This window comes from Mangifera indica, chromosome 14 (assembly GCF_011075055.1).
Source record: "Mangifera indica cultivar Alphonso chromosome 14, CATAS_Mindica_2.1, whole genome shotgun sequence".
NCBI classification, from domain to species: Eukaryota; Viridiplantae; Streptophyta; class Magnoliopsida; order Sapindales; family Anacardiaceae; genus Mangifera; species Mangifera indica.
In genome coordinates, this window is record NC_058150.1 from 1,710,900 (window position 1) to 1,719,449 (window position 8,550).

At 34.4% G+C, this 8,550-nt stretch overlaps 1 protein-coding gene across 2 annotated transcripts; it reads right to left on the reverse strand.

Moving 5' to 3' along the window:
- Positions 1-1,692: 1,692 nt before the first annotated feature.
- Positions 1,693-5,080, reverse strand: LOC123195717 (ceramide synthase 1 LOH3-like). 2 transcript variants are annotated; one of them, XM_044609528.1, is made up of 7 exons: positions 4,713-5,080; positions 3,556-3,785; positions 3,250-3,405; positions 2,835-3,020; positions 2,418-2,457; positions 2,182-2,256; positions 1,693-2,073 (listed from the first exon to the last, which is right to left on the reverse strand). In XM_044609528.1, the coding sequence occupies exons 1-6, from the start codon at positions 4,848-4,850 to the stop codon at positions 2,194-2,196; spliced, it is 813 nt and encodes a 270-aa protein (XP_044465463.1). In that variant the 5' UTR covers positions 4,851-5,080; the 3' UTR covers positions 1,693-2,073; positions 2,182-2,193. The 2 variants fall into 2 exon arrangements, with proteins under 2 accessions (XP_044465463.1, XP_044465462.1); XM_044609527.1 differs by having other exon boundaries at positions 2,418-2,602; positions 4,713-5,061.
- Between the last annotated feature and the right edge of the window lie 3,470 nt (positions 5,081-8,550).

Genomic DNA, 8,550 nt, shown 5'->3' on the forward strand with positions numbered 1-8,550 from the left:
TAGTTATTTTGACTGTGAACACTTTTCTGGTTTTCATTCTTGTTAGTTAGGGAAAATTTTTCAATAATGGAAGAGACATTAAACAAGAAGGAGAGAAGGATGAATTCTCCAAAATAAGAATACAAAGAGAGTGCAAAAGGAAAAAGACTGAAAAATCTAGTGGTAAATTAAATATAATCAATTGATGAGGCAGGCAAGAAAGGGCTCTCCTTACAGCAGTGCCGAACTTCAAAATGGTTACTCCAAAGTATCCATCATCTTTATTAATATCCCAAATGAGAAAACAATGTTTATACTTTGCATGTGATAAGACTATGACTGGTAGAAGAATTTGACATTCTGATAGGCACCTGAAGATGCGACGACCGAGCGGATGTTCCTCCTCTTTTGTTGGTGCAGCTAGGTAAGAATTTCAAGTGGGAGCTGATATGCGTTTGAGTGTATGTATTTGTTTATTTTTAATGTAACAGTAGATATTGCAAATAACAGAGGAAGAGATAAAAATTTCAGTTGTTATAATACGCTAAGGAATAAAGCCAGAGTGGCATTACACTTTCGTTACTTCTACAATGCACAAATCAAAATGACAATCTCATAAGTTTAACAAAGACAATTTCCCAACAGCTCTCCATAATCCAAAAACCAAAAATAACTACCAAGCAACTCAAGCAGAATACACAAACTCAACACTTCACCAGCTTTTGAGAGGTTGGGTCTCTCCCCTGTTCCTTTCTTTTTCCTTCAAAAACCTCTCCCTCTCCATACTCTCCAAGTCCCTATTGCTTAATTCTTTGCTGCCACTCCCCCAATCCTTACATGCCAACTCAGCATTCAATATTTTCATAGTTCCTTTCTTTCCCAACATGTCCCTATACTTTTGCTGTATGTCTGCTGTCCTTGCCGCTTCTGGAGTGCTGCCATCTGGAGCTCCCATAAACTGCTCACCAATATTATTAGCACTGTTGCCATCTGTTTCAGGATTGCTGCCTTCTGCTCCCATAATTTGCTCACCAGTATTATTATTATTGATGCCGTCTGTCAGCTTCTCAGCTTGCACCTTTGAGTTTGCCTTTCTTCCTCCTCTCTTCTTCACGCACACTCAAGCTCTAACACATTCACATGGTGATGATGATAAAATATTTCCCTGTATCAGAATCTTGTGAACTATTCAAGTAACCCCACCAAGTGGAATATCAATATGCTAAAAAAGGTATAGGGAGATTATGAACATGTCTCTCCATTACTTGTTAAGGCCAATGCATACATGCCACAGTCCAAAGATATAAAAACTGAAATCCCTGGAAAATGATCAAGGGACAAGAAAAATTCCAAGACATCATAACTTTTACAAAAGGCCCCTGATTGCTGTTACCATGCTGTAGGACACTTTGACAACACTCAACTTAATTTTCTGTTAAATATGTGATCTTAAATATGGAAAGGCTATACACTAACTTGTATTGTTATCCAGGGTTGACAATAATGATACTTCCTAATAAAACATTTTTGAACTGGTCTAGATTTTCCAGATATGAAGATCCTAAAACACAGGGCCAAAGGGTTGCTCTCTACAGAGAGACTCAGATTTTAGCAGTTGTGATCAGTGCCTAACTGGCTTAAATTACATTTCATATGTTTAGTTTGTTTATTTCCACAGGTTAGTTGTACTAAAAAATGAATTGTCACGCTCTGTTGTAAAATTTACATATTTTCTATTTACGTGTCGAGGACACAAATAAAAACCTCAATTAAATTGTTGACACGTTTACAAAGTGGTAAATATTCAAGTTCCTTACACACTCTGTGTTTTCATTTAACAAAACACATTACATGATTATTTACAGATTTATGTGTTGCAATAGTATCCATGATGCCAAGTGACAAGAAATATTAATGTCTTCCATTGATATAATAGTACTACAACTGTAAAAAATAGGCCAAATCTTGGGCTATGCTTGAAGTCTGTCTGAGAGTTAACTGAGGCTCTTTGTGTGTCTCAGGATCTCTACAGGAATGTAAACTACAAATTCCTTGTGGAAATGAGATGATGAGCATGCCTTTGTTGAGTTCCATCTGCGTGAAGGAACAAAATGTTACACTTCTTATTAATGAAGGCAAAACAAATATTATTTTAAGTATATCATTTGTGTCAAAATGATGGAATTTGTGACTTTCAAGTACCTTGGTACGGATTTAGATGAACTTCATTATTCCTTTTTGATGGTCAGTCATCATGTTCATTCTCACCTTCGGAATCTGAACAAAACGAAGCCATTCAGGATCACAATACCAGACAAGATAGCAATTTAACAATGACGTCTTTCAAGAACTTCTTCCGGCATATATATATATATATATATATATGACTGTTTAAATTTGGAGTCTAAAGATTCATGTACCAAAATGATGCTGCTAACCTGAGCGAATGTCGTCACCAAGCTGGCCTTTTGCCCGGATCTGCTCAACAACCATCCCAAGCATTAACTTCCACCAATAAATGTTGACTCCAAGCAAGCAGAATAGAAGAGTATTAAACAGATAATAAAAGATGGACCCATCCACCATGTGCTTCTCCATGTCCAAGGTTAGAAGAACCTCGTAGCTGTCATAAAAAGACAGAGTAACACGAAGACAGGACATTATGAGTGCAACTGTAATATATTAACTATTGCATAAAATGGTAACATCTTGACTGGTTAATGGTGTACATCTTATAAACATCAAGATCGATTACTGATTCACTGTTGTTCAACCTGTGCTTGAAAATCAAAGATCAGATACTAGAAATCCAACAAAGTTAAACGAGTTTCTTTCATGCTGAAAGCTGAACTCACGTTGTACTCCGAAGTACCAGGAGTGGATAGCAAATTATGCGAAGTATAGTCCAAGAGAGAACAAAAAGAATGAAAGATATGTTAGCAATCCTTTCATAGCCACTGTATTTTGATATCTTTCCAACTTCTAAGAAAACATCGGTGGCATCATGGAGGGCTAGAGCAACTGAACCAACACGAGTGAACCTGGCACAGAAAGAAAACAACATAAATATGCAAATAAAAGCAACAAATTATACATCAAAACAAGACTTTCAGGAGAAGTTCTGCATAGTGCATTTTACATTTTAAATAAAGTTATTCATCAAACTTTTGCTGTAACAATCAAGATTTAGCTCAACTCTTGACTAATGCAAAGATAAAACATAAATGAATAAAAGAAATAACATCTTCATGATGGAGCCTCTTGGATCACCTAAACATGTAAGACAACACAACGAGAATGACAGTTGCAATATGATGAGTCATTGACACTGCAAAGTCTGAACGCCTGGTTTCCCAGAAGAGCAAAGCAAATATGGAGTATGAGTAGAATCCAGCAACATACATGTACAATCCTTTCAATTTCAATCTGAGCATCAAGAAAAGAGCCAGTCAACTGCCTTGAACAGACATGACATCCATAAGAACCTTAGAAAATACCAACAGACGTAAGGATGAAAAATCAGCAAAATCAATTTTACTCTTCACAAAAAATATGCAATTTGGATATGGGGCTCACTTAATTTTCTGGTCAGGCCAAACCTGATCTCCGGGCCCTACCCAAAAGTACTTGGTATCAGTGAACCAAGGCTCATCATAGGAAACATAAAGTACCAAAAGTTCTGCAGACAAAAAATAAACGCATTTCCATGCTGACTCTTTAAATTTATTGAGTTTCTTCCTCTTAATATTTGTCCCAAAATCATGTTTGGGGTGACCCTTCCCAAAAATCAGTCTTTTTCCTAAGTTCTGCAACAAGCAAGAACAGTTGATTCCTATTAAACAAAAGGATTTTGAGAAAAGAGGAACTGCAAAAGAAAAAATAGATAACATGCTAGAAACACTTAATAATCTCGAACCACAAAAGAGTGCAGCAAAGAAAACAAAAACAGCAAACGGAAACAGACCACCATACTTCGTAATTCCAGAGAAATCAAATATTAAATTCATTAATCAGCTTCAAACAAATACAATATTATGCAACATATAGTTCATAGTACACGCTCATAATGGATGAGTAGACGCTAAGAGAAAAACACTGAAAATGAGTAAAATTATAGTGTCAGACTTCATGCAAACCTAAAGTGTGTCTATATAATCGAAGGGACTCAAGACTTGTAAGCTAGCCTAGATTCTTATTCGCTAACCGTGCAGGATATGACAAATAGCCTTTTCATTTATGTTACTCCTTAGAAGGCCAGATATGTGTTTCTAGTATGCCGCATTTCCTTAAAAGCCTGGTGTGTTCTGACAATATAACCTAGCCATCATAGAAATCATGGCATAGTGGTTGACAGGGAATATAAAATTTCCTGTAAATCTATGCACAATTCAGGAACATATACATCGTTAATAATATAGATGTGTATTGTGAATTAGGTTAAAACTCCAATCTGATTTATACTTAAAACAAATCTTTTCCAGAATTGTGCCTTTTGTAGGTCAAAAAGTTCATATTTTCAGCTTATCATCAACTAAGACTGTCTTTTGTACTTTAATCTATGCCCGATTCAAGTACTAAGAGTTTCTAAATATAAACTATATATATAAAAAAAAAAAAAAATGCAGTATCTCATGGAATTACATTCAATTCGAAACACCAATAAGCCAACATAAAACAGATAGCAGCTCGTTTTAGTAATACAACCAGTTAACAAAGTTGCCAGTAAATTATACCTCAAAGACGTAGGTGTCAAGAAAGAGCCTGACAGAGGGGAAGAAGAGAGCAAAGAATGGAAGGAACAGAAAGTCCTTGGCAGCTGGATCTGATTCGGACTCCCAGTTAACCAACCCAGAGCTGCTCAAAATACCCATTTGGATGAGTCGATGAGTTCAGAGAGAGGAGATTGAAGACGAAGAAAGTTCCAAATATTAGTTGACCTTTTCATAGTAATGGTCCCGTGGAAAAACTTGCGAAGAAATTTGGCGGCAGATTTTGACCATCATCAACCGTCTGTTTTTGACGTCCAAGATGATCCATGATCTTTTGGGCTTCCTTAGCAGCCCAGTAGGATTTCCACCATGGGGAAATGATTTTATTTAACTCTTCTGGATCTATCCTTTTTTTGTTTTTCCATTTTTTAAACTGAAATATAATTACAGGAATTGTAGTTTTTTAAGGGTTTCATTAGATAAAATGATTAAGACGCTACAGACAGATATGGGAGGTGGGTTCATTGAGCTCTCTGCATCCTCAAACAAAATGGAATAGCACATAGTTTATCATGTCCGCACACCCATTACTGCAATGGTAAGACTAAGAGAAAGCGTAGGGGTCCAGCAGAATCGGGACTAACTCTGCTTGCTCAAGCAGATACGCCATTAGAATATTGGTGGAAAAAATTTCTTACCTCAGTATAACTTATAAATAGAATGATTTCTCTAGTAATTGAATACACCTCACCTTTTAAACTCAGCAAAGCTTAAACCTGACTATGGCTTTCTGAAATGCTTTGGTTGTGCCTGTTATCCCTACCCAAAGGCATACAATAAGCATAAATTTGATTTTCAGTACAGCAATTGTGTCTTTTCTGGGTGTAACCCTCACCATAAGGTTTTTTCTCTGCTTGCACAAGTCTGATAAAATTTACATAGGAAAATGTCATGCAATGGTGTATCTTGCTTTATTGAAGAAGTAAACATGGACCCTGGTACATAGGCAGCAAAATTTCAAGCCTGTAACATGTAAATGGGTATACAAAATTAAGCAAAATACTGGAGGAAGCATTGCAAGACTACTTTGAAACTTTTAGCCCCGTGGTTAAATACAACAGCATCAGTTAAACTCGAGCTTGATAACCTCTTTGCAATGCATTCCTAAATGATAAACTTTCAAAAAATGTCTTCATGTAACAGACAAATAAATTTCAGAGTGTTGAACATCCTCACTATGTGTGCGAGCTTCATAAGACCCTGTATGGCCTCAAATAAGCTCCCAGAGTCTAGTTTCACAAGCTAAAGGAAGCTCCCATTGGTTGAGGATTCAACATTTCGAAACAGACTTACGCTTCTTCTAACTACATAGAGGTTATGACAGTGTGATTCTGCTTGTTTATCTTGCTGACATAACAGCATAGGAAGCTCCAGTTCCTTTATTTTTATTGACCAAGTGGTAACCAGCCTCAAACACAAATTTGCACTGAAAGTACCTGTTTGTCTACTTCCTAGGTATCAAAGTAAACAAACAAGGAACCTCACTGCATCTCTCACAATGCAAGTACATCACAGATGTACCAAAGCAAGCTCTACTCCACACCTATGATCACAGGACAAAAATACAGCAAAGTATGTGGAAAGCTGCTCTCAAACCCTTCACTTTACCGAACCATATTAGGCTTTGTACAATATGCAACCATTATAAGACCTGACTTAGCTTACTTAGTAAACAAATTTAGTTCATTTATGTAGGAGTCTGCCAAAAAACCATTGGCAAGGTGTCAAAAGAACCCTGATGGACTTGAGAGGAACAATTGAGCTTGATCATGTTCACAACTTTGTGTATAGTTAGAACCAGTTAGCAATGAAAAAATTTAAGCTTTGCAATGCATTATCTTCTCTATTACATATCAATTTTTTCCTCTCGCTTTTCAATCAAATTTTGCCTATTTTATCAGGCGACTTTTTATATTTTTTATCTGAGTAATTCGAATTAACCTCGTTCTTACTGATGAACAATATCTTCAAAATATTATTAATAGAATAAATAATATTTATTGATATATAAATAGTATTATTAAAAAAATAAACAATATGTCTGGAGTAATAAATTAATTTGTTTAAGCCAAAAATTGATTTAATTTTAAATTGACTCAGTTTGAATCCATCTTTTGACAAAGAATACAGCCAGCCGTGATGAGATATAATCTAAAATGAAATAAATTATTAATTATTTATGGAGTTTATTTCTAGTCTTCCTGATATAATTTTGCTAGCTACTTTAGGAGCAGCATTGTTGTGAAACGTTGAAAGTACTGAGCTCCTTTGTTCTGAGAAGACGCGACGAAAAAGAAGTAAAGTATCTACCACTACTAGACACGTACTTTATTCTATGAATCAATTTATTTATTTATAATTTAAAATGGCCAAAGAACTATGTCCCACCCAACTTTTTGTGAAAGGACAATATATATAATAATAGTTGAAAAACTCAAATACTGATCCAAAATTTAGTCTACTATCACACATCCAAAAATTTTATCAGTAATATTAAAATAAAATCATCATTTGGCATTTTAAATTTTATCAGGATTATGAATAAAATTTTTGTGAAAGGACAATATTAGGATTATGAATAAAATCATCATTTTATCAGTAATATTAAAATAATTAAAATTATATTTTAATTTTTTTCTTTTAGTTTAAAAAACTAATAATTTTCTCTTATGATTAAAGTTTAGAAAATTCATTTTTTCTCTTCAGGGTTTGATATCCCAAAATCTGTCACTTCCTCTAGCGACCAATGACCCTCCTCTTTGGCATTTTCTCTCCTAACAATGCTCTCTCCCGTCAATGTTTTTTCTCTCAAAGGATAAAACCTTTGTCTAATCGATGTTTTCATCTTCCAAGTTTAGAAGACAAATGTTATCCTTTATCATCATTCATCTCCCTAGGAGAAGAGAGAGATGGTGATGGAGATGTGGTTGGGTCTACGTTAGAAATTTGCGATCGTTAATGGTTAAAGAGATTAAAAGAAAAAAAATCCTTAAATAAGAGAAGAAAATTACTTTTCAAAATTAAGATATGAAATAAATTTTAATTTTTAAAACCTAGAAGGGGAAGAGGAAGAATAAGATAAGAATATATATTTTTTAATATTATTATTAAAATAATAATTTTATTTTTATATTTAATAATAATTTTAACAAAAATTTAAGAATAAATATTACATATATATTTTCAAAATTTTGTTAAAACTTGGATGAAAAATTATCGTTTGACCATTTAAAAAGAATTATTTTATTTCGTTGGAGCCGCCTCGTGCAAGTGCTGTGCTGCCTCTCTGTTAGGCCGACAAGCAATAAACTTAAAAAGTTGGGAAAAAAAAATTAAGATAATTTATTAGATGAGACATAATTGAATAATATTTGGTTTAGAATTCGACCGGAGTCAAAAAGGTCCCCTATCCATGTCTACATCATTTAATTGGAAATTGATTAGTTGTATCACACCCAACCCAAACCAATAAAGGTATACAAATTCTTACCATAATACCAGATCACATTATAACAATTCAGGGAATCCTTGTTCATATCATTGCTCTTTTCCTTTGCACTCAAATGTCAACATTAGTGCACTGTCCAAAAGGTCTCGATTTGAATCTTACCTCTAAACCTTGGAAATGATTATAAATGAGTAATATTATATATATAATTTTAAATATTTAAATAATAAATGGATGTATAATTAATATACCAGAGAAAAATAAAGCTTATGTTGAAAGGGTCACGTGGGGAAGGGCAGGTGAAGATGTGAATGTGATCTTCATAAAAGGACAAGCGGCAACAGGAACAATGCA

Coding starts and splice junctions, on each gene's coding strand:
- LOC123195717 (XM_044609527.1), bottom strand. CDS start 4,850: ATGGGTATTTTGAGCAGCTCTGGGTTGGTTAACTGGGAGTCCGAATCA. Junction 3,786..4,712: donor TTGACACCTACGTCTTTGAG/GTATAATTTACT, acceptor TGCTTGTTGCAG/AACTTAGGAAAAAGACTGAT. Junction 2,257..2,417: donor TGGTGACGACATTCGCTCAG/GTTAGCAGCATC, acceptor CGTTTTGTTCAG/ATTCCGAAGGTGAGAATGAA.